The 26,397-nt window shown below is 42.1% G+C and overlaps 1 protein-coding gene across 1 annotated transcript; it reads right to left on the reverse strand.

Annotated features, from left to right (window-relative positions):
* Positions 1-474: 474 nt before the first annotated feature.
* Positions 475-26,397, reverse strand: LY86 (lymphocyte antigen 86). The gene is made up of 5 exons (XM_065629567.1): positions 26,124-26,397; positions 11,649-11,735; positions 10,032-10,160; positions 2,881-2,933; positions 475-1,235 (listed from the first exon to the last, which is right to left on the reverse strand). Exons 1-5 carry the CDS (start codon positions 26,242-26,244, stop codon positions 1,140-1,142), a joined length of 486 nt encoding a protein of 161 aa, XP_065485639.1. The 5' UTR covers positions 26,245-26,397; the 3' UTR covers positions 475-1,139.

Below are 26,397 nucleotides of genomic sequence, written 5' to 3' on the forward strand. Positions count from 1 at the left end.
CGCTACCACCCTTCATAAGCCTGCGCTCAGCTTCAGGACCTTCCTGTGGCTCTGATTCCTGGCCCTACCTTTCCAAATCAGAACTCGACCCTACTCCTGATCCTTTCCCTGCACTTCCACCCCCCCAAACACATATCTACACTCTCTGATCCAAGATCCTAATCTCACCTGCTGCCCTATGCTTGGTTATCTACTTACCCATCAGCTATGCCAGCTGCAAAATCTCCTGGAATGAGAGGGTGTGGGGATGTGCTGCACCTGGGATTTGTGTTTACTTTTCCTGGGACTTCACGCTCAAAGCAAGGAACAGTTTGTCCTCTGCTAACATAAAATATGTGTCAACATGACTGATACTTCATATTAAAAAAAAAAAAGCTTGTTTAATTTGTTTCCTTCAAGCTTTTTCTCCTAATTTTTTTCCCTACTTCAAGTTTTGGAAAGATCCAAGAATCATGAGGAAAAATGAGAAAAAACTATTATTTAATTACGAATTTATTGAGAAGCAAGAAGAGCACATAGCTTAGATACAAAATGTTTCACATATCCCTTAAAAGATATTAAAGAGCAAAAACTTCCAGGTAGACTCCAGCAGATTCTAGTGATATGAATCCAGTGATGGGACATGTATCGCTGGGAAAAAAAGGGCATCCTATTTGGTCTTTGTTCTGTGGTTATAATAAAAGCTATACTAGTGGAGGCTGCAGACAGGCCCCAGGGAAGACTGACAGTGTTGAGTGCTGTAACGGCATAATATGTGATACATATGAAAGTCGTCTTTAGCCTGTGTTAGAAACCCTCCATAACTTACTGTAAAAAAAAAAAAAAAAAAAAAAAAAAGTTCAGACTCTTGCCTGTTCTGCTTCATGCTATTTTCATCCTAAAATGAAAATGTTGGTGTCAAATACTTTCTACTTGCAGCTGTATATATTAGAAGTAAAACGTGAGCTACAGTGTGCAACTAGAGATAAAATTACCACTAGAGGGTCTAGTGACTTCTTGAAAATAGTGAATTATGAAGAGGAATACCATCAGAACGACTGTATAGGGCTTATTTCCTTCAGAATCATTGTAGCACGCAAGCAGCTCCCTTGGACTGGATAGCTTTGGTAACCTGTAGCTTTCAGGAAATTGATTTCTTACTAATAATATTCTAAATAGTTTTTCACAGTAAAATCAGCACAAGCGACAGTGACGCCATCTTCATTAGTCAGCTTTGCTGAGACAGTGTAGTCTCCCTGTGTGAGACAAACACAAAGCAAAAGAATTAGCGCACCAATAGTATATAACTGCTTCTGTCTCTATGAGGGAGTCCTTTTCCTAGAAACAGAATAATACTTTTCCCATCAAGTTGCTCCAAAACCTCTCCTGTTCAAATGTTTCAGAACTAGTAAAGGACTTGCCCATATTTTCTGCCAAAATACATTCATCAGGGATATCAGTGCTGACAGCACAAGTTTAAAATTAACACAGCATAAGAGGAACAAAATGTTTTGATGCATAAAAATTAATTTCAAACCTGTAACTTCTCATGTTTCTTATAACTAAGCACAATATGGCCTGTGCTGTTAAGTAACTGGAAGGGGAAAAGGTGCTTAGTTGTCTGGCACTTTTCCTTGGATCTTGTTCAATACGTACACTGTTATCGATATGATTTTTTTATAAAAGAGAGCACCGTGGGGAATGTATGTGTGTAGATGACTCAATCTGTGATGAATTCCTATATAATAAAACAAGAGGTAGTTTAATTTCAAGTTGTGTTATTAAAACTACTAGTAATTCAGGCTTTGGGGAGAACTTGTACCATTTCAGTGCAAAAAAATCTCAACCTCGAAGAAGCCATGGCTTTTTTTTTTTTTTTTTTTTTATTGGCCAAAACTACTCTTTCCAGACACTTGGAGAAGGAAAAGTGCTGGGCAGGGGAGGTGACAAGGCTCATTTAACAGATTTGGAGGAAGAGGTGAACTAGATTTCATTTACTCTAGATTGCTGGCACTATGGTAGTGGTTTTTGTGTGTTTGGTCCACCCCCCCTTTTTTTTTTTTCCTTTTCTCTCTGAAGTGTGGAGGGGATTAAAACCTGTGATAGGAGAGCTTGGCAGCAGTGGCCTCCTGACTTTCAACCACAGAAAGCTTTTGCCCTGCTCAGGACTCTTCTGGTTGTGGAGTAGAAGGAGATGCAGCTAGAATGAGACAGGCTTTTTGGCGTTTGCCTTCTACCATGGAATTTCTAAAGTAGTAACTGGCCCGTGTCCTAATAGAGAGGTTCGAGCTAAGTGTAACATCCAAATTTAGAGACAGGCCCAATGGCAACATGCTCCTGAGAATACAGCCTTGTTGTAACTGCTGTGCAGGCTGCAAAAATGTCCTTCGGACTGCTCAGATGAGGCTGTTCTTTGTAATGAGCAGAAGATGATTGCTGCATGGAATAACTCCTTATTGCTGGTGTGGAAGGATGGCATTATTTGCCTGATTGATTAATTAACAAAAAAGGCTTCCTATTCCATTTCTCACAAGCATGTTAATTCTTCAAAAGCTTATAGCTCCATTCATGGAAGAGAGTTCATAATAACTCATTTCCATTGCTTGTTAGTGATTAGAGTAGCAGAGTGGGACCCTACTAAGGAACTGCATGACTTAGTGCTGGTAGAGGAAATCTCCTACCCTAAGAAAACTTGTCTCTCTCTGGGTAATGGTAGCTCTCTAATGTTTTAAGCAAAGCCCCTTAATTTCATATTGTGAAGGATTAGTCATATCAACACTATAAGATCCAGTGTGCCAGCTGGGGGAGCTTGAAATATGCTGATGTAGTTGCTGGTAGTCCTCTGAGCATACCCTGTCCAGAAAGCCCTTCTGCATGGGAGCACAGCTGTGACCACCTTACCTGTGGGATTTCTTGGATTCCCAATGTGACTGGTCCCTCATAGTAGAGGTGTTCTGAAAAGCAAGAATGGCGATGGGTGGTTAGACATGTAGTACATGAAGGAAACAAGCAGGTGATCGTAGATGCTTTTTTGTAATAGTGCTTCAAAGTGCTCAAGTGATGAGTGTTATGGAACTGCAAAGTGCTCTATATTGGGTCTTGCAACAGCTCTCCTGAGAAAAATGTCAGGATGTGTACTACCTTATGGGGAAGGCAGGGCAGAGCCCGGGCTCAAGGAAGAACCTGCAGTCCCTGCCTGAGTGAAGGAGAGGTTCATCTCTTTGCACCTCCAGGTGGGTGTTCCTCTGTCAGCATGCATCCTGCAAATAGGGAAATGAAAGGGGAGGGGGATTGCCAGACATGAGTCCTCTAGTGGGATCCCACAGCTGCAACAGTTGAACTATACTCTTTTGGTAACTTAAAGAAAAACCAGTCTGAGCTGGGTGTTTCTGTAGGTGTGGACTTCTAACTGCTTGCTGCACATGACCTTGAAATAACAACAACTTGTCTATCTCACTGCTAACGGAGTGCTCACCAAGAAGTTATGTGATGTGCTAAAGCCATCACAGGTGGTGCTGGTGACTGGAATAGAGCCCAGGAGTTCCACCTCCCAATCTTCATCTCCCTAATCATGAGGCATGCTTGATTTTGCTGTTGAGGAAAGGGCAACTTTGGTATTAAAGCACAGAATTAGCAAGCTGTTCTGCAGTTCTTCCTACTTTTTCATAGCTTACTGGGCCAAACTGTGCAGACTTGACTGAAAATAAAATTTGTAGATGTTTCAGTATTTCAGAATTTCTTGCACAACTTCCCCTCCACAAGTCATGGAAAAGTCTAAGAACTGTTTAAGGATTCTCTTTTGCAAGTGTCATGAAATATTCTTTACTTTGACAGTGACAGAGGAGTGTTTCATCATCATATTTATCTGAGTATGTGCTAGCATCTTGATGCTTGTCACTTCTAAAGAGCTGGTTTAGTCCAGTTTCACTCTGCCGGTTTAAATTGTTTCTTGTGAAAGCTTAGACAAAAGGTTTATAACATGTTTGTCATATGGTTCATCCCACCATGCAATAGGTATCTGACTTGGAAAACAGCTCACAGAAGGTCTTCCCCACACATGCTATGAAATGTTAGTCAATGCCTTGTAACAAACCTATAGGAAAGAATCACGACTATAAGATAAACTAGAAAAAGAGTAGGAAAAACCCAAGATGTCACCAATGTTCTACAACTTTGCATTAATGAGGAGTTTGTTAAACATAATGCCCTGATGATCCTGGGAGGTGGAGAATATGCAGAGCTTCTCAGTGTTGCCCTGAAAAACCTAATACCAAAACAGAATAAAATAAGTATGTTTTAGCTTTCCACTCTCGAACTGGTCAGCTGTGCTGCAGCACTCATACTGTACTCATTGCCTTCTGCATCCCTGGCTACTTTACCTGGACAACAAGAAGTCTTTTCCTTTTCAAAGAGCAATTACCATTCCTGCTTGCTTTTGTGCGTGAAGCAAGAGCCCTGGAGTCTGACACATCTCTGCTGCGGAGAGTGGTGACTCAAGGATTTTAAAAATACAGTACAGCCCACTTCTCAGTTCACAGCTTTACTTGAGTCTAAACGGGAATTAAAGGCACTGCAGACTGTATGACTGGGATGATGAGTAACTCCACTGGAACTTGAGCTGTATGTGTTGATGTGTGATAAGCTGTATTGTGGATTGCTTCTTCAGGGTGGTGTGGACCATGCAATGGCTTGGCTCACGTTTTATGTGTCCTCTCGTTCAGTAGAGAGCCTTGTTGAACTGTCTCTCCTTCAGTCAGCTTTGAGCCTAGCAAATCTTGGATGGCAGCAGAGTGGAGAGGAAACAAAGGCAATCACCCTTCTCCAAAGTCCTTCTCCACAGGCACATGGAAACTCCTCTTGGATCATGTGGCTCATTAGGGTCTCACTTAGGCTGTCAGAAAGCCATCCAGAATCTAAATGTACAGATACAGCATTTAAGCTTTGCAAAGGCTATATTTTAAAATGAAGTAGGAGTCATCAGGCCATAAATTTGCTTCTGAAATTATGGCAATGCTAATCTCTCCTTCAGTGTAGGCAGAAGCTACTTTCCCCCCGCACCCACTTTGCTGTGACAAAGTAATGATTGCATCAGAGCTAGATGAATGCAGTCTTAGGGCTCTGCCTCAGTCCTCTTTGAGAAGTTTTTCATGATTGCTCTGTGTGACGGCTATGCCGTTGCTCGGTAATCAATGGAGTCACTTTCACGGGCTGTAGTATCTTCTAGAGAGCCTCCAACTGTAGAGCTAGGTGATGTGTGTCCAGTTTGGGGTCCATATTTACTACTATATGCTTCAGCCCTGCCCTTATTCAGCACTTTCTAACCAGAGGTCTTGCAGTGGTTCACAGTTAGTAATCATATGGAGCTACTGGAGACAGTCTAGTGAAAGGCCACTGATCTGATTAAGGGACTGGAGCTTCTCTCCAGTGAGGGAGGCTGAGGGAGCTGGGACTGTTCAGCCTAGAGAACAGGAAGATTCGGGGAGGGCACAACAATACATACAAATATGTGAAGGGAAGGGTGTAAAGAAGACAGAACCAGGCTCTTTTCAGTGGTGCCCAGTGACAGGACAAGAGGCAGTGGGCACAAACTGAAACACAGGAGGTTTCTCCTGAAGATCAGGAAAGACTTCTTTACTGTGAGGGTGACTGAACACTTGCAGAGGTTTCCCAGAAAGGTTGTGAAGTCTTTATCCTTGGATATATAAAAAAATCCCCTGCATGGACATGGTCGTGGGCAATTGGCTGTAGGTGGCCCTGCTTGAGTAGGTGGAAGTTGGACTAAATGACCTTCAGAGGTCCTTACCAACCTCAGTCATTCTGCGATTCTGTAACCAGGCCTCTATAAAACTCTCATGGCCTTCCTTGCTTCCATGATGTGAGGGGAAAAGGACTATGCTACTTTGAAATTATGTCCTGATAGGAAAGCAAGGGAGCTTTCATTTTCAGCTAGTTGAGAACTGCTGGGAAATAATATGGATACATAGATTTGCTGAATTTTATCATACACATCCATTTCAGACCATGGCAACCTTCTCAGTGCCTATGTTGGCTGGATCAGGCTTTTCAAAGCCTATTCAATGTTCCTCTCACACGAAGATTTCTGCTATAATTCCAGAAGTGTAAATATCCTCCACTGCGTTAAGGACTGTAGTTTATCACAGCATCCTTCATATCCTCATACATTTTTCTCCATTTATTCATATGTTTTTGCATTCCTTCATTGAAAGAGGATGAAAACATCTGCTGCAGTGAGTGTAACTGTCACAAACACTGAGCCTAGCTCATTGAAAGAATCCTGTGGTCTTTTCAGAGCAAGCCCAGATGTAGTTGCAAAAAATGTATGAACATTTGGAACAGCAAAAATTGTGAGTGCATTTTTCCAGTTAAAAATTCTGCATTGTCTTTATTGGTCTGCTGGTAAGTTATGGGATCTGTTGAGCATGCTGTCATCAGTGATGTGCTTTCAGTCCACCTTCCTTTTTCTTAAAGACTTAACTGAAGGTGATTTCTGTAGAGCATCATGGAAAACATTTCTAACGTACAACTGAATCAAGGTGATATTATAAATTTGTTGCAGCAGTTTTTCACTGTTTTTTCTACCAAAAGTAGCTTAGTGCTTTTTCCTGCCAGTGAAAGCAGGCTTCCAGTAGCTTCCAATCTGAAGCAGAGTTTTCAAATGTGTAAGAACTTCCTGAGGATTACTTTAAGTTACTAGTTATCGTTTATCGTGACGATGCCTCTGATTCCTGACAAAACATCTATCATGAAATTCTCACTCCTCTTTCTCAAATCTTTCTTGCACTGAAAATCTTTTAAATGTTCTCACACTCTTGTACTATATAAAGGCCCTGTACATCTGCACCCACCTCTTTCTTTTTCTATGTTTTAAATCTTTTTAGAACTTAAATGCTCCATGTTGGAGTTCTTCTAGGACACGATCTTGTACCCATGCAACTGACATGCAACTTCTGTGAGTTTTAGGGATGCAGAAGTGATTTGAATAACTGCCAGTTATAGATGTATAGTTGAGTGAGAAAAATGTATATAAATACATAGCTGGGTAAGAAACATCCACTTTCTACTGGGAAGAAGAGATGAAGGGGCTAAGCAAGAGTGTTGTATATCAGCCCAAAGACCTAGCTTTGTGGTGTAGCTGCTTTCTCAGAAACTTGTACCTAAACTCTCAATGTGATACCCAGTTCTATAAGTCATGTTATGTTCTCTACTGTTATTCAAAATACTATTTTAGAAACTTGCTCACTCTAACACCTACCAAAAGAGGGAATAATGTAAAGAATGGTGGTCTGGAGCAAGTGAGGGCTTCCTCTGTGGTTTGGGAGTGTGCACAAGGAATCGTGCAAGTTCTCTGACAGTGCCTCTATCAGTTGGGGCTGAAAGAAAACTTGCAAATGTTGTAACTATCTTTTGCCAGGAAGTTTTGTTTAAGACTGCAAATTGTGGTTGGGACATTGCTAAATATTACCCTGGTAGGTTTCTTTCTCTGATTTTAGTGATTACATTGGGAAATCTGTTAAATCTTATGTAACTATGTTCTTTGGAGGAAATGGGTAATAACCAGCACTTTCTACTAAAAAAGAGGAAGAGGTGAGCTCATGTTATGTCACAAATAATTTAGCAGTTTTTGTTGTTGTTGCTGGTGTTCATAAATGGACAATGGCCCACTTCCTTGCAACCTTTGAGCTAGTAACTTCACAATTGGCATATAGCTCAAAGAAAGAGATCTTGGAATCCTATTTAACAGGTTAAAGTGAGCAGTGCCAGATGTGACCTTTGCTTAACATAAGTAGTAAATACTATATGATTACAATGAGTATGAAACCTCTAGCTGTATTAAGTCTCCTAAAGTATTTCCAGCCATGGGAAAACTGTAGCATTATAGGAGAGCAAAGAAAAAAAAATCTACCAAAAAATCAAACCAAATGAAAACCAAGCAAACAAAACGAAGCAAAACACGAACAGCAAACACCCAAGACTTTCCCACATCCAACTGTTATAACCCTCTTTTTCTTTGTAACTTCTGCTCCGTTTGGTCCACTCGCTTGTGTGAACAACAAAGTCTGTGACAGAATTGAGTTCTGTCTCATTTTGAGAGAGAGAGGAACAGGCAATTTTTTGCCTCCTTGTGGAAGGCAGGCAAATTCTCTGTGAAACTATGCTTAAACTCTGGTCAGGTATGGCCAGATACTGGAAATGTAGTGCGTGCAACAGGGGAAAAGCAGCTCTGCATGAAAAGCTTCAGCTGAAGGGGCTGTCTGCTCCTCTGTCCCTTCACTAGGCTGCATACTTGACCATTCACAATGTTGTCCTTCCTGCGCAGGTGTTAGGTCATATTTACAGCTGTGCTAATATGGTAAACTATGACTCTGCTGAATTGCCTCAGACTAGTCCTCAGCTTACTTTTGTGTCCTAAAACATGGGCTAGGAGCAAATGTCAACTAATTAAGAAATACCACTTTTTCAGTTTGAACCTTAGTCTGAGAAAGTTCACTTCTTTCCCACTGTGACTTTAATTACTAAATAAAAAACAGCTACTGATCAAGAGGCTGTGTATTAAAAAGTGTGCAGCAGAGGTCCTTGCACTAACTTAGGGATATTTCTAAATGAAGATATATAGTATTATTTAAATAACCAACTATGGTTTTATATCATAATGTACTTCAATTAGTAGAAACAATCACCTGCCAGTTTAAGATTAAGGGACTTGGAAACCCCAGGAGGTTTTGGCTTTGTAGCTTAATGTGTGAATAGCAGTTTGTGCTCAGCTCAGGACTGACTCCGTTTCTCCTTAATGTACTTTCTAAAGGATGTTATTTAGTGCTTCATCAGAATAAGGTCATTTTTCAGTAAGTTTATGGGTGCTTTCCCCCCCACCTCGTAATTCAATACACAATTGAAGAAACCTCTGAATTTAATTTTTTTGTCTATCTGGCTTACAGGATTTACATAATGGGTTGCTCATGCAGAATTTCTCTATTATTCTTTGTGATTTTTCTATGCTGTGTGAAATGTCCTAGTAATTTTCCAGGGGCTGTCTTAGCAGTAGTGCTGTGCACAGTCTTTAAACTCATAGCCCTTGCACATGAATTATTGCAGTGTTATCAGGATGGAGATGCAAGTCAATGGAATGAAAGCAGATCTTCTGAAACTAACTGCTGCTCTAACAACTCTGAAACTTCTCTGCAGCTCCACCTGTTTATTTTAAAATCGGGCTAAAGAGACGATCATAATGTAAGAGGGATTTCAATATAACCACTTAAGATACATGGATATTACAATCCAGAGGCATGACCATAGCTCTTCTGGCTAGCTTTGCACCATCTGGCGTGGGTCATGGCAGAAGGGACCTCGTGGTGCCCAGACTTACCTGGGAGCAAAGATGCCTGCTTTTTGGAGGCAGCTAATGTCACTGTAAACCAACCACTGCAAGTCTGCACCATCTGGCAGTTTGGCTGGCATGAGCTGAAATCATCTGACTGCCACAAAGGCAAGTGTTGAACAGAAACAAGATGCAAACCATACAGGGTATCAAATAGCACCTTGGTCCAAATATACTTGTTCAAGCATAATTCATCTTAGAGCGAGTTAAGAGCTTCCTTTAAAGACAGGAAGTGTTAGTTGCTTAATAGTGAAGAATGTGTTCAGAATGGCTTGTCTGTTTGCTCAGCCATTTCTTTGACAAAAATAAAGGCCAGTTCTGTAATACTTCTTGCTCACATGACAACCACGTGGCTATAAATAGGGCTTATGAACCTCTTTGCTGCTGTATGGGGTCACATTACTACAGTTATCTTTTATGGACTTGAAATCCCATGTGTGTGCAATATTCTGTGATTAAAAGGAAAGCAAGCAAACAGGTTAGGGGAAGAAGCAGGCTCTGAAATTAAAACATCTCTGTCCTACTGTGTTTCTGTCATCCATTAACATGCTGTTGAAGTAAACAGAACATTATGATGTATTGGTGCGTTCAAGAGCACAGCAGGTGCATCCTGCTTGGAGTATTCAGTAGCCATCAAACCTGCTACCTAATTTACCTCCTTTCTGCTTTCCACAGAAAATAAGCTTAGAATGGCCCGGCTCACAAAGCGTCTCCGAGTAGGTTAACACGGTCTTCCCATTTATGATCAGGTCAACCTTGACATACAGTTCCTTGATGCTGTTTCCTACACACAAAGCAGAAGGATAGCTCAGATAAAGTACAAGGGTAAACAGGTTTACTTTAATTTTAAACAGATTCCATTTTTTCTTCTGATGTTTAAGCCATTGAAAGTTTTTTCTTCACTGCAAACTCCTGTTATACAGAAATCCATGCTTCAGGAACAGGTCTCTAGGTCCATTAAGGTATGTAACTGAGACATAACAACATACCTCTTTATTGTTATATAAACTATGTCCATGACCACTTTCTGACCCTGAGGCCAACTGGCATAGTAACACTTGTGTCCATACAGCTAAACTCTTTTTTTCCCCAACTGTGTCTAGCAGAAGGACCATATCCAGTGGGCTCCCAGGAGCAGCCTTTGGCCTGTACCTGCTGCCTGGGAAAAAGGTAGCTGGCCTGAGCCAGGGACCAGCATAGCAGCGTGGCAGTGCTGGGAGGTGGCCTGCTTCTGCCTGGCTTGCTAACAGATACAGCCAGTGAAGCTACTGGATTTTGAAGCAGGTCCTGTACTCTGAGTTCTTGGAAAAGTATTTGCAAATGCCTGTAATGTGATTTTGCAGGTATGTTTAACTTTGCAGCCACCTGAAAACTGGTGCTCCCCAGGTAAAGAGGCAGCATATCTTACAGGAGGGAGACCATTTGTATGCAAGGAAGCATTCCCAAAGACACTTAGCACACAAACTTATTTTCAGCACCAGGAGCATGCAGCAGTGTTCTCATATTTATGCTCTGGTAGTAAAGGTTCTAGGTGAGCTTGGGGTCAACAGGGTTGCAAGAAGGTGGCTTCCCTGTGCAAGGATCACAAGGCAAGCCACGGATAACATTAGCCACAGATAATAACTTGTGCACTCAACCCATTAGCTCAAATGCAGTTCTGCTTTTGAGCTTTTATTGCTGATTAGTTAAGTGCTGGAGGGTATAATTTCAGCTAGCACAGGTGATGAGCTGATGGCATGACTCTTGCCCCAGGCTAGCACTCCTGCAGTGCTCCAGATCCTCGGCACTCCCCAGGGTGCTGTTTTAAATGCCCAGGATGAGCAGGGAGATGCCCCCACTTTACTCTGTGGGAAGCCTTAGTTCAGTCTCCCATCTACAAGGGTCAGCCTTGGTGATTTGGTAATCACTGCTGGTGCTGGCACAAGAGTCTGGGCACTGTAGCTGTCTCATTCAACAAGACTGTACCCAAAAGACTTAGCTGTGAAGACAAGTTCTAGAGTGGCTCCCACATTGATTATCCATATGTACAGATGAAGGGTGGGAGAAGAATAGGGGCTGAGGCCTCATAGGACCTACTAAGGGTGACAGTGTAGTCTGAGGCAGAGCTGATAACAGAACTGACATTTCTGTAGCACCACACAGGTTTTGAAATTTCTCAGAAATGAAGCCCATTCACATTTTATAGGAGGTTTTCACCCTTACTTACTACTTAATACCAGCACTCACACATGAATTACCTGTTTATGGCATGAGAAAATGGCAATTCACTTACTTAGGACCAATGCAGCTCTGATGTTAAAGGTGTGGGTTGCAACATCAGAACAACGGTCAATGCTGAAAGCGAAGTCTTGCTGAGGATCTGTTTGGAGACAGAAAGCAGTGGGTAACAAGTTGTATTTTTAATGAGATACTGACTGTATAGAAGAAAACAACAAAATCTAGAAGTATTATAAAACACAGATTACATATTCCCTAGAAATTCTCCGAGATTGCTCAAAGTTCCCATACCCTGTGTTTAATAGTTACTTCTGTCTTTCTTGCCACTTCAATCAGAAGCACAGTCAGGCGATAGCCTATATGTGGCCTAAAACATACTGTGTGGGAAAATGAGCCAGGTCCATGGAAAACACGTTGCCCACAGTGGTAGGTACTCCATACTTGCTCAACAGTGAAGTCTAAGCACAGCTATTCATCCCAGGCTCTGTGCATTGCCATTCCTTCTTCAGTACTGATGAGCAATTCGTTATGATGACTTTTTAAAATCCATTTGTATCACAAGACAGCTTGGCGAGGCTGTCTGAGAAACTGAATCTTGAAGTGGGATGAAAAGTCCAAAAAATGAAAACAAAATTGTGTAACTGAGATCCTGGAGTATTTCATGCTGGGTCCACCATTGTGTGATATTTCTAGCCCAGGAAATATTCTGTGTTTCTCCCTTTCTGGGAGACTTCAGCAGAGCTGGGGTCAAAGGCAGCCCTACAGCTGATGGCTGACATGAGTGGCACTCTTACCAGTTCCTGCAGTACTCCTTCCTCTGTATCAAAATTCAAAACACTTGTGCAAACATAATTGCTTTCCCCTCACTTCCACGTTCTTCCCTGCTAGCCTTCATGAGACGCTGTGGTATGCCCAAAGGCTTACCAACGTGTCACTCTCTGGTGACAGCTGGCAGCAACAACTGACAGCTCAGCTGCCACAACCAACAGCACGTGCAAGTGTTTTCTAGAGCCATGACTGGAGGTGAAAGATTTGGCCAGTTTGGCAGCATATCATCTAGAGCCTCAAGGCTTGCTCTAGGCATAGGTGTGTCCCCCATGGTGGGTTTTCCAGCCAGGCTGTGCATCCAAATTCCTTCTCTGTGGAAACCACAGAAATTACTGTGGCATGTGCAGAAGCAGCCACAGGCTCTCCAGTTTACGTGGAGCTGGTGGTGACAGAACATAGGCTTGGGAATTGAATTCTGTTTCAAAGTTATTGTTGCTTGAGTTAATCTTATCACTGAATTGAAAACAGCAGGTTGGGTGAATTTTCCCTTGATTCTGTAATGAAGCTTGAGTCACAAGTGTCCTCTGTGAGGCTGAGGTAGTATCTCCATTGGCTGACCCTATTTTTGCAGCGGTTCCCCATGGTGGTAGCAGCTGGCAGAGAGCAAGCCTGGGTGACCAAAGCCTGACCATGAAATGAATTAAAGTGATAGGATGAGCTGGGGTTCTGACAAAGCCAGGCTCTGCGACACATGAATTGTCAGCGTGGTCCAAAAGGATCCCTCAAGTCTTAAGTTCTGATAAATTAAAATAACCCTTTAAAAGAGAGAGAGAGAAAAGTCACTGGTATTTTCTACAGCTCTGTGTCCCTGTGCTGGAGTTTGTCCTCCACACTACTGAAGCCATCTCTGCAGTTGCATGATCTGCCTGGGACAAAAAGTTGGTTCCTGCAGTTGTTTATTGCCTACTCAAGTGTGACAAGAGTCAGAGTGCTGTCTTTTCTCCCTTTCAATGTTCCTGTCAGTTTTTGCTTTGTTATTGCAGCTTCAGAAGCTGTTGCAATTGGGTAGGAGAGCAGTTTCCTGCTGCAGCCAGAAAGCACATCAAACTTCTCGTTTCTCCAGGACCGTTGTGCCTGCTTCCCCTCTGGTCTCTGCCACCTTTCAGGGCTTGGTTTCCGCTTTTCTCTGGACTTCTGCAAGAGCCTCTCCATTTCTGTTTTGTGTGCGGTGTGATGATAAGGCTCAGGAAGCAGCTGCTCAGATTCAGAGCAATTTGGGCCTTGATGCCTGCAAACAGTCCTGGTTGCCAAATGACTAAAATTGTCGGTTCCGTAATTTCCAGAGGGAGCTGAGGTCAAAAATGGCACTGCAACATATACGATAGTATTCTCTTTTCAAAGAGACTAGACTGTGCTTTAGTCAACAAATTATGTCATGGTATTGAGGCTAGAAGTTGAATTTTTAGTTTGAAATTTCTCAATACCTGTTTGGATGGAAAGGGGATATTCATGAAACCAAGCTTCTCTGGAAAGCATGGTCTTACAATGAACCTGACTAAGAATTGTTTTAGCTTGGATGTCTTATGCCCTTTTTTTCCCCGCTATGGTTTGAGCTCTTTTGCCAGACTACATATTTCATGGTACATTGTAGCCACGGATATCTTCTACTGCATCACTGGTGATGCAGCAGCATGAGACTCTGGTGTATGTGGAGAAGTGTTGTCTGGTCTGCAGAGAGGAAGGGAGCGCGCAAGTGCTCACAGGAGAAACTCCAGCAAAATTTGTGAATTAGGGCACTTGGATTTTTTGTTATTCTGTTGCTGAGAGATGCAAAGTTTTCTGTTGGCAAAAGAAATGCCTATTAATTTTTTGACCAGATCCCTGTGGGAATTCAGGCTATGACTCTGCAATCCAACATCTTAGATACTGTGGTGTATGTGGAGAGCCTCCTGCTGAAATCAATTGAAAGGATGGCTGTGTTGCTAAAGCTATGGTGTCAGGGAGTCTGGATTCCAAAACGTACAGGCAGAGAGGTTGCTGCTAAAAGGAAATTAAAGAAAATAGTGGGGTTTAACCATCTACTAAGTGAAGATGTCTGTAAATTCAGCTGTGTGCTATGAACAAAGGTACTGTGCCATACCCCTCTTTCTTTAAATGCTGAGGAGTCCCTCATGTGGCAAAGGCAACTCAAGGCAGTTGCCATTTTTGTGTTTCATCTTGGATGTGCAACTCTGAGTCATTGTGTGTCTATTATGGAGATTTAATACTTATTCATCTTTGTTTGCCTCATTCTGAAGTGAGCTAGTTAGACTGAAAAAAAAATACATGTTATGTCTTTCACATGTGCAGAGCAATAACATTTGCCATTAAATCTCTGAAATACATGGGGCTGCCCTTCAGCCTTCCACTTGCCTGCAACATTTCATAGTGCACAGTACTCTATGTTCCCAGACTTCCCTCCACCCACTCCCTTCAATCTGCTCCCTCTTCCATAATTAAAGCTAGAAACTCTTCAACTGGTTGCAGAGTTTTTCTTTTCCAGTTCAGTTTTGATATGTTACCAACACTTAAAATGTTGCTGGAAATTCTGCAAACTCATTGAGGTGTATTAGTGAAAATCTGCATATTAGGAGGTGAGGGGAAAAGGCTTTTTTTTGTTTTGGCATCTCTGTGTGAGAAGGTTTTGGGCTGCAACATATTTGTATCTAGCATGAAGATGCCCAGGAACACAATTTTGACTGAAGATTGTCTAGAGATAGTTCTAAATCTTTTGGGCAACTGCTCTGAGAAAGAGGCAAATGTCTGGCTTTTGTAAACGATCAATGCACTCACTGTAAGATCTTAGACTTGTTATTTGAACTTGATGTTGTGGCTAATGCTGAGCGCTTAACTGTATCTAGCACCACATGTACAGCTCTCACAGGAGACTGGCTTCTGAAGAACAATCCTGCTTTGTGAGAGGCAAATTTGGTACGTACCTGGCATCTTGCCACTGACTACCCCTTACATGGCATAGTGCCAGCTGACCCCATGGCCTCTCACCTCCCATTTCACCCTTACCCAGGTACCCTGATGGAGATTTTTACTATATTGGCTTGATATGTGGCTTTTCTTGCATACCACCTGTAGTGGCACCATAGTGCAAGATTTCAGCCTGGCTTACTATTGCGAGGTGCTCACAGCGATGAGTTTTGCTGGGTTTTTCTAGAAGACTGAGCAGACGTGTGTAGTACAGCCTTAGAAGCTCAGGTAAGTTCCTCACCTTTTCTTCCTAGAGTTTCTTTTCCTGCTCTTGTTCTTGGCAGAAGGTTCATAGCTAAACTAGATGAGGCAATATTTACAGTGGTGTATCTATGTGACCCTTCTGGCTGCAAGCCTTGTACCTTTGATCAAGATTATTACCCCAGTAACAGGGACAACAGATAGGAACACACTTTCATGCCTCAGTTACTGCAGTTGTGGGGCTACCAGCTCATGTTCCTGCTGAATGCTGGTGTGCACCAAGCCACAGGGCAGTGAGTTGGGGCTGCCCTTACACCCCACAGCCTCCTGTGCTGTGGGAGGTGATCTCCAGCAGGAAGACGAAGCAAGACAGCTGGGAACGATAATGTGCTGACCCACCATGGTTATGTCCCTCAGAGCCTGAGTTGCTAGATGACTAACTGGGCATTACAGTAACTGCATGGCCAGATGGGAAGCACCTGTTGTAAGAATTTTGCTGGGCTGGTGTACAACAATCTCTGTCACTTATTCTTCTCTCTCCCTTCCCCCATCTTATTAGCTATCCTCTACTGGCTTTACTGTCATCTGAATCTGCTCTAAAATCACGTTGTTTCCATACGAGCATAAAAATCAGTGGTATGAGTGAGTAGGAGCAGGAACTGTGCAAGTTTTGCCTGTGAGAGTCCACATCTGTAAGTATTGCAGTGGTGAGAAGACTTCAAATTGGTAAGTTTTGTGTGTTTCAAAATAACACTTTTAGAGCAGATAAGCCACAGAACTGAATGACATAGCTGCACTTGGCTAGGGTCATACAAGGACAAACTGGTGCTAGAGGAGCTGGAAATTAGCACAAAGAGGAGACATATTTAGTAATTACCCAACACTCCTCACTTTCAAAGCTCTTAATAAAATTAAATCATTAGTCCTTACAACACTCAAGGTGATGAAAGGAGAGGAAAAGAATGAGGAACTGTTTGGGATCTCAGACTTTGTGTTCACTCAACATTTTTCCTTCAATCTTTATTTAAATAAATTAACCTGAATGCTCAAGGTTATATTTGACACTGGAATCTACTTAAAAGGTACTGAGGAAGAAGTATCAGGTGAATGAGCAGCTCTCCAGTTGTGCATCTAGCTTTCCCTGAGCACCTTCAATTTACTGAATTTCCCTTTGGGCCTGCCTTCACTGCATGCCGCTGCCATGTCCAGACATGGCTGGGAGGGGCAGAATGACCCTCTGTTCAGAGGGGAGCAGAATAAATGGTGAGATGCATGTTGGCTGTGTCTAGTTTATTATGAGGATGCTTCATCCCAAGATGCTCACCTCAGACATGACCAGCTCCAGGCTTTTGCCCAGTTCAGACAGTCACTCTGGCCCCCTTTGCAGACATCGTGGTATGTTTTGTCTCCTGTACCTCTCTGTCTTGCTTAGGCAACATGGAGGTGAAGGAATAGGGAAGATTACATTTTATGTATCCTTAATGTCCTGGGGATACAGACTGTGGGAATTCCCCTTGGCAAACAGAGCTATCCACTTGTGGTCTCTGAGGTCTGCTTAAACCTGAAGCTCTTGGAGATGTCTATTGGAGTGAATAACTCTTGCTTCCTTTCTCATGAAACTTATGTGTTTGTAAAGGGAAGCCTAAGGATTTGGTCTCAGTATAATCTACAAGCTAAAACCCCCAGAACACTAAAAGTATTTTATGCAATATTTAAATCATTTCCACTCTCCTCTCAAGAGTACTGAACCCTGGTAACGCAAAGAGCAACTGTATGCTGCTTGGTTAGACTAAGGCACAGGCACTACTGGCCAGTGTTTACAGCCCTAGTTTTGGAGCAAGGTGATTCCAGTGTCTTACAAAATGAGTTTAAATAAAGGAGGAAGACATGGTCTCTTGGTATTTCGAATAACACTCGTTGAGTGTAACTGAGGTCCAAATTTGCAAATATTCAGAAACAGTAACTCATAAGGCTGGTAGCTTTTTCAAACGTGTTGCTGGGGCACTGACTGCAATAGTAGCAGAATTTGGAGTATGAGAAACAGATGCAGGATGGAGGGGCTCAGCCTGTGAGCAAAGGGCTTGATGTGTGTGTGTTGTGTGTGGCAGATGCGGAAGAGTGGAAGAGTCCAGTATCAAGCTGAGGTCACCCAGCTGCCACCTGTGGCCATGGAGCTGCTGGTGGCCTGGGTGAGGAGCTGTGTGGTATGATAAGTTGGAGTGCAGCGCCTCTAAAGAGAGCAGGTGCGAGGGGCTCTCTGTAGCTGAAGGGACTGTGTTTGGGGATGGGGGTGTTGCCAGCATGCATAAAGCTGCCTTGTCAAAGACTTGACCTGAGTCTCCCTGCCCAAACCACCTTTCTTGATAGCAGGATTGTTAGAGCTGTTTGCCAGAGGGTCAAGGAGAGACTCAGTGTCTGAAGATTCATGGAGAATTTCTTTGATTTTTGTCAGTGGTGGTATTTGGAAAGGGGTTTTTTGTGCTTTATGTGGTATGACAAAGCTTTGTCTAAGCCTGCTTGAGAAGACAAAACTGAAAGATGCTGTCTTTAAGAGATAGCACACACAGATATGTGTGTGATAATTCTGATTTGTCCTAGTTAGCTTGAGAGAGAAAGGGAGGCAGGATAGGCTTCAGCTACAGTAGCGCAACAAGAAAATACTGCATTAATTTAGGCCTGGCAGGGAACGTATTAGAGAGGGAAGGTCTTTATTCTTCTGTTCTGTTGGTAAGAAAACACCATGCACTGTGTAAGATGCATACAGTAACTGCCTGTATTCCTAATCAGAGCTGTCCCTCTGTTTGTGTGGGGGTTTTTTTTATCATTCTTTTACTGCTCTACTTGAGGTAGAGATCTCTGGACGTCAGTGCTTGTCAGTGTGACTGGGGATTCACAGCAGAATTGTGTCAGAAATAGAACTAAACTTTACTAGAAACTGCCCTGCTGTTAGACACATGCCGTGCTCTGGGATAGCAGGCTTTACTGCTGGTTGTACAAAACAGTAATCAGCAGCATATAAATGGGCTAAATGTTCCTGTTTTCCCAGGATGGGTTGAAATCCACTGCAGGAATGTGGCAGTAAGCTATAATTGGACTGGCATCCTTCCTCTACTGAGAAAACTAGCTGGGTTCCTGCCTGCGTGATCACCACTGGATCGTTTGACAGGAGCCATCCATCTTCAGGTGAAGAGGAAGGTGGTGCATTGAATTAATTCACGGTAGCTTTCCAGATCTTTGCTTTTGGCAACTGGAAGCTCTCCTGAGTCTAAGAACAGCACCTGGGACAGATCAAAGGTTTCGGATTTGGTATGTGGTCATTCTGTACAGTGTATTTGGACATCTTGTCTCTGATAGCCACCGTTCCTCCCTAGGTTTAGGTTGCCATAAGCTTCCTTGAAGCTGATGTAGTGACACCTACAGACAGTAATGCTAAAGTCCTTTTTGCATTTTCCTGAGATGTGTTAATTTTTCTTAGATTATTCTGGATATTTTTACTGATGGATATTAAATTGCTAAGAGAACCTGATCTCCTGCCTCAGAATTCAGAGAAGGGCAACAAAGCTGGTGAAGGGTCTGGAGCACAAGTGTGATGAGGAGCAGCTGAGGGAACTGGGGCTGTTTAGCCTGGAGAAAAGGAGGCTGAGGGGAGACCTGATCGCTGTCTACATCTACCTGAAAGGAGGTTGTAGCATGGAGGGGGTTGGTCTCTTCTCCCAAGTAACAAGCGACAGGATGAGAGGAAACGGCCTCAAGTTGTGCCAGGGGAGATTTAGGTTGGATATTAGGAAAAATCACTTCACACAAAGGGTTGTCAGGCATTAGAACCAGAGTTCTTAGGGACATAGTGTAGTGCCAGTATTAGGTTAATGTTTGCACTCAATCTTGGGGGTCTCTTCCAACCAAAATGATTCTATGATTTTCTTTGGTAAACTGTAAGCACTGTAGGGTCCAGAGCTATTTTGAGGCCTTGATGACAGCTCTAGATGAGATGATGTGGCAATGTCAAGAAAGCCTAGCAGTGCTTCGTATGTTTACACAGAAAGCTTTACACTGGAGCACTTATGAGCAGCCATGGTTTGTTCTTACTTCTGACTTGATGCAGTGAATGTGCCTTTGGATAACTTCTACTTTATGTAATACAAGAGCTAACCTCAAATTTTTATCAAACTGTTAGTACAGCTGTGACTCACCTGTTTAGTGTATTAGACTGCTCCATCCATAAAGAGTCAAATTCAGCATGCAGCAGCAAATGACATTTCTGCATTGCTCACAGTACTTCTTGGCTGTAATGCAATATGCAGTTTTCTAGGTATGTCTCTCCTATTTGTTTCCAAAAGGGAGCACACATTTTCCTATGGCTTGCCTTGTGGGCTGTTACCACTCCTGCTTGTGATACCTTAGTGACTCAGTGGCTACAACAACCAAAGGCATGGCAAAAGGCAGTAGATGGAAAATGTGTCTACTAGTTTAGATTTAACAGCTGGAGATTAGCAGGAGAGGCTGTCACACATAAACAATGCTCTTTTGCAGTCCATGATGCAGGACCTTCATTGATTTGGTGAAGAAATGGGCACTGTGAGGAAACTTCTGAGAACTAAATTAGATGGTAAAATTTAAACTGTGGTGGGAAAAGTTCAGCTGAGGTTAACTCTCTCCACTACTAGTCTCAGTGAAAACATTAATATTGATTTTACTAAATGGTTCAAAGTCTGGATGCTGAACCTAACGTTTTTGTTGGAGTACCTTGGAGGTATGAAATTGTCTCCTGCTCCTCCTTACCATTTACGTTTTAAAACTTAATAAATACTCTTCCCTCTCTAAAAGAAAAGGTTAAATGAAATCAGAACCACCTTAAGAGGTCACATAGGAAAATAAAGTTTTAATCTTCTCTAATGAAGCGGAGAATGAAATAGATGAGGTAGTTTTAATTCATGGAGGGACCAAAATTTTAAAGAAGATTTGCATGTGTGCTTTTATCTGTAGTACCTTGATTCTGATGGTAGCTTCACTCTGTTAGGATCTGGTGCCAGAAATATGCAAGTCAACATCTGGCTTTCCCCCTGGAATAAGTAAGCTATGCCAGATGAGTATAGCAGCAAGGCTGTGACACTAAGATGGCTTGGACAGAGCAAACAAACAAACAAAAAATGTTTTTAAGTGAAGTTCTTAAGTTCTTTGATTGTTTGCCTGTTAGTGATCTATGCAACAAAAAATCAGAGGGGAGATGGTGTCATGTGGCTTTAAATAATTTAGAAGCAGAAGCAATTGCTGGAGTCTGCTTGAGGGAAATAAATAAATAAGTCCAAGAGAAGCATCTGGCTCAATCTGTCTGCCAAAAAAACAAAGAATAATGGAAAAAGAACCTTATTTTACCAAGTGTGTAGACAAACATTTGCCCTGAAGATACATGAGGTGAGAATTTTTTTGCAGGCTCTTCTTTGCCAGCCGAAGCTATTGGATTACTTAGATCTTCTAACTAAAGGATATAAGTGTGTGGCCAGAGAGGAAAATGGACTAGTAACATTGGTTGGCAGCAGGAACAAAGCGATGTGCTGTAAAATTAGTGCTGCAATGATAACGATTTAGCAGGATTGCTTACAGGTTGGTATTGCTGATTGAGCAGGGCTGGGTGTTGCAGGTCTATTTCTAAAAATGAAAAAATTTCAAGAGAAATAGTATGTTTGATCTCTCAGTATGTAGGAGAAAGGGTATGACCGTCTGTGTGTGTGAGGGAAACCCTAGTAAGACTGAAAGTATTCAGCATGGACAAACAATCAGAAAATTGTAATCTAACCAGTCTCTGTCTCCACCTTTTTAAAGTTTCCTTAAAGGAGAGTTTAACAGGAGGGTGTATACACTGTGCTATCTGACCAGAGCAGGTTCTACACCAGAACAACCTTGTTGACTTCAAGAGGCCATTTTAATGGAGATCCAAAGCTGAGCTCACAAGTTCAAAGAAAAGCCATATAAATGGAGTTTCTCCATCTGTAAATGCAACCCAGTGCAAACTCACACTGAAGTGGACAGTGCTGCTCTCTTCTACTGTACCAATGTAGGGCAGGAAAAAGCTTTATAGAAGTGACCCTTCTTGAAGTATGACACAGAGCTATAGAAGCATTTATGGAGCTCTGTGGACATAAGTTCAGTCTGACTTTGCTCTGTTTAAGAATAGACATTGCAATGTGAAAATAATTCTCTAGATGACCATAGTGCCCTGCTTCTTTGTCTAGTAGAAGACACTAATTAAAGCAAATGGTTGCCTATATCTCTAAATATGTTTTGTTATTTTTAAATCTGTTGATATGCAGATATAAAACTTGAAACTGGTTGCACCCTTCTTTACATATTTAGGTCCTGGAGCCTGAAATGAATACTGATTTTTTGCTCCTTCTCCTGAAACATCAGGCAATGGCTACTAACCTTGCTTCAGATGAAAAGAGAAGGCAAATAAAGTTGAACATGAGTTGGGAAATGTGTTTGTCTGTGATAGTAAAAAAATCCCATGTGGTCTGAAGAGTGTTTTATAAAGCCTAGGGAATATCTCTCAAGATGCCATCTGCAAATAGCATTACTTTGACTCTCCTGAAGATCTCCCTGAAATTCCCTGTTATTCAGTCCTGTGCACACAAAACAAATTCCTTAATTGTTGATACTCCCCAGACCCTTTCTAAGAACATTCTTCCTTACCAGTAACCTTTTCTGCACTGTCAAGAAATCTACAGTTTCAGGCATCAGGGAGCTCTAAAATCTCCCAGGTCCTAATCTAAAGGCAGAGCTTTATTCATCACTGAGCCATACTGGTCTGGGTTTGCCAGTCAAAACAAAACCAGACATTCTGAGATACTGATTTGCTGGTATAGGCCCCACTAGCATTTAAGAAAGAGCTGTAAAAATGGTTGGAAAATGTTTTCAATGCATCTGCAGCAGCAATCACCTGCTTTACCCTATGAAGAGGGCTGCATTTGAACACTACATTGTAAGGATGTTTTCGTGGTCATTTAAGACAATTATGCTTATAGGAATAGTCTGGAAGCAGGTGCTGGTGGATATGTTAAAGAGTTAAAATTTGTCATTGCACTTTGTACTTCGAGGTGTGTGTGTGACACTCAAATAGCACTGGAATCTGCTCGGGGCACTTTGCTACTGTTGCCTTCCCACCTTTCCCTTCCCAGACAATTGGCTTTTAAAATGTAGCTGGAAATATCAAAAGCCTTGTTACTGTCAAAAAAAAAAAAAAATCACTGTGAAATTAAAAGGGATAGGAATCAGCCATTTGTGTAGCAGGTTCTTTTAATGTCTCTGCATAGACTTGCCAATTACAGTTCTCTTTTCTCAGTCAGAGATGTTAACCTATGCTGCTTTTATCTCAGGATCCCTGCCCAGGTTTCTAAAGTGATTTGTGGTCATTTGACATCTTCCTTCGTTTTTGTCACTTGTTCCTGGGAGGAAGAGTGGCACTGATGGGAAATGTCTTGCCTATTTATAGACTGTCTCGGTGTTATGTCTCCTGTGGTTATATAGAGGAGGCAGCATACTGTCTGTTTACTTTACTTTTAGACCACTCGCCTCTCAGCCTGTATTTCTTGCTATGGACTTGGTGCTGAGAATTTTTGTCCAATTTATTTAAATGACTTTTTTACAAGTGCATCATATTGATCAATGGGGTTTTGTCCAGCCCTTTGTTTTGATGCACCCCTGGAGGTCCTGGTTACTGAATGTTTACTCTGATCTGGCTGGGTAAGAATGGGGATCCTTTTAAAGGATCAAGAGCATGCAGTGAGGCTAGGGCCTTGTAGCGTGTCTGTATCTTAGCATTGTAAGGTCAGGATGCAGCTAGAGCAAGTGCTTGCTTCAAGGAATTGGGACTTTCTCCTGGGTACAGGAGATTGCTATGCTTTCTCTGTCTTCAGCTATCCACCTAAGCTTCTCTGCTACATTTATCACGGTTATGTTAGCTCACACTTTTGGCTTTAGTCAGGCTTTTATTGCATTATAGGAGAGGATCTGATAAACTGCAAAGTAAAAATACTTAGCTCCTTTTTAAATGCTCAGACTGAACTCTATTAATCTGTTGATAGAGAGCATTCAGCTCCAGAAATAAGGTTGTGAAGTATTTGGCTAAAACTCTCTCAACTTCCTTAAATTTTACTTGATTCAACCCTGATTCACTGATAACATCCTAGAATTTGTAGTAACAACAGTAGAGGTGAAATTCTGAACCTCTTGAAGCCAACAAGGAATCCTTTACCCAAGAACACACTCTAGATACCTCACTGTGGCCACTGTATCCCAGAAATGTGCCATCCTCTGGCATCTTCAGTGGAGCAGGAAATACCATGGGGATTTCTCGGACTGCAGGGATGTGTGAAACAGTCTTCCCCTGAAACAGCTAAAGAATGTGGGTAGTTGCCTCGCACTGGCTCTGTGCTTGCTGACATTATAAAGCTGTATGAGAAGGTGGTTTGGGAAATGGTCTCATCAAACCTGGATGAGAAAAATTGGCAGGACACGGCTAAAGAAAGAAGCTATGTTCTGCTCATCTCATTGTGGTTTACAGTGAAACGAAGTGGGGACGAAGTTTCCTCTCTCCTGAAAGGGTGACTGGCACCTCTGGCACTGTTGCCAGTGAGCTCAGTAAGAGCAACGCCTTCTCTGAGGGGAATATAGTCTAGTGCATTTGGATTTATCATAGAATTGTAGCATCATAGAATGTCCTGAGTTGGAAGGGACCCACAAGGATCATTGAGTCCAACTGCTCTCCCTGCATATGACAACTCCACAGTTCACAATCCTCCCCACCTGTACATTTTTGGGCTCAGCCCCAAAACACCTTATATTTTTCTGCTTTATGCAAGCTACCAGACTATGAGTTGAGTCAGCAGAGATGCAGATGGAGCATCCTGGTCTGATGCTTATAGGTGTGGTAGCCTCCAGAAAAAGGCAGGGCAGAACATTGTGATAGCAGCTGTGAGTGTTGCCACAACGGAATCTGCCAGAGATGTAAGGGAGTGAGGACTCAGCCTTCAAACAAGGCATCTGATTTAATTCTTGCATTGTTTCCACATCTATATAATCTTTTCATCTCCCATAGCTGTGCCCAGGAGAACAGAAAACCACTCTCGGTGTTGGGACCTGACCTGTGTGATCTCTGGCTTGTGCTTCTCAAGCTGTGAATTGCTCCTGAATGAATGTATCTCTTACCTTCCTGTGCATGGCAAACCAAAAATAATTGACACATACGCTCTAAACAAATGCATTTTGTTTGCTAGGCCAGTGGTGTGCATAGTAAGAAGCAATGCCTGACTGACATGTGCCTAGGAGACAAATTTTCATCATCATTTGAACTGACCCAAACTATAGTCTGCACCTCAGTGTCAGGGCATCTCATGCTAAGTGAGACCTGTTGAAGAAACAGAATTAACTTATACAATGTTATCTTACTAAAATAAAGTTAATACCAAAGCTTGTATTCAATATCTAATTAAATATTTTCCTAATGCAGTATATGCATTTATAATATGTGAAGCCTGACTTCAGTCTCATGGGAGTAGGCCACTAAAGAATAGCATTACAAATATTTATTTACCTCTCTTGTCCCTAGCTGGCTTTATTTTAATGGGTGTGCAAAACAGCATGAAAGCTACAGGGGAGGAAAAGCCCCCCCGGGAAACCCTTTGTATTGGGATGAATTGGAAAAACAAACTCTAGGGTGCTTATTTGCCATGAATCACTTTTCACATCACGTGCGGAAAATGAATGAGGCGTCTGTGAATCTAATTCCCTTTGTCCTAGTTGTAAAGCAGATCAGCACAATACGAGAGGCACAAGGCCAGCAAAGCAAGAGGGGGAAAGCAGGCACCTTTCAGTGAATTCATTTTCAGTCATTCCAGTGCTGCTTGCTCCTTTTCTTCTCTACAGATTTAAAGAACAAACAAACCCTATGGTCCCTGGGAAATGCCTCTGTTAAGCACTGCTGCTGAAGTCTTGTTAAGCATGGTGGCAATGGCAGGGAACACAAATCCTTCCCACTGTCACACTGGGTCACTTGTCACTCCAAGTGGGAGGACAGAAAGCACATCACCACAGCCTTGCTGCACATTAGAAAACCAGCAAATCAGTAGTGCATTGAAGAGTCTGTGTTGTCCCAAAGGGTAAAAAGATAAAGATCAAGGGAGGGTTGTCTTCTTTTTTTTTTTTTTTTTTAACCCAACTTAAAGATGCTGAACTGTTTGGTTTTGTCATGGTGGTTGGTTTTTTTTTGTTGTTTTTTGTTTTTTTTTTTTTTTCCAGCTGTTTATTATTCTGCATTAGGTTACCTTATTTTCTCTTTATTACCTTCAATCTAAATACAGTTAGATTTGTGTGTGTGTGAACCAAACCAGCTATATTTGAAAGGCTAAAAATATTCTAGCTTCAAAACCCAGTGCTGGCTTGGGAATGTAACCCTTCCATTCATTGCCTGGTTTATAAGCATCTCTCACAGCATAAGAACAAATTTGTTGCCCAGCTAAAAATAAAACGTAAATTTTAAAAATCTCACCACAGCTTTTGTAATATATTTCCAAGTTGTCCTCTTTGCAGACTGTGTGCGTAGGCCATTCTGTGCTGACATTGATGTAAAGCAGGACTGAGATCAGAACGAGAACATTTGATATCTTCATGGTGGTGGCAGTAGTTTGCAGGATTACTTCTGTGTGTCTCTTGCTAAGCCTCTGTGGAGGGAAGTCTTCCTTCCTTTCTCCAAGGGAGGCAGGAGTTACTACATTCGTGCCTGCAGAAAGGTTAAGTGAGCCAGTGCAGTGTTAGCTTACCAC

This window comes from Caloenas nicobarica, chromosome 2 (assembly GCF_036013445.1).
Source record: "Caloenas nicobarica isolate bCalNic1 chromosome 2, bCalNic1.hap1, whole genome shotgun sequence".
NCBI lineage: Eukaryota > Metazoa > Chordata > Aves > Columbiformes > Columbidae > Caloenas > Caloenas nicobarica.

What these genes read in the sequence shown, in the direction of transcription:
- LY86 (XM_065629567.1), bottom strand. Translation starts at nt 26,244, where the DNA reads ATGAAGATATCAAATGTTCTCGTTCTGATCTCAGTCCTGCTTTACATC. An exon ending in CTGTGGAAAGCAGAAAGGAG is followed by an intron (nt 2,934 to 10,031) that starts GTAAATTAGGTA and finishes CTTGCTTTTCAG; the next exon opens with AACACCTCTACTATGAGGGA. An exon ending in GAATCCAAGAAATCCCACAG is followed by an intron (nt 1,236 to 2,880) that starts GTAAGGTGGTCA and finishes TGTCTCACACAG; the next exon opens with GGAGACTACACTGTCTCAGC.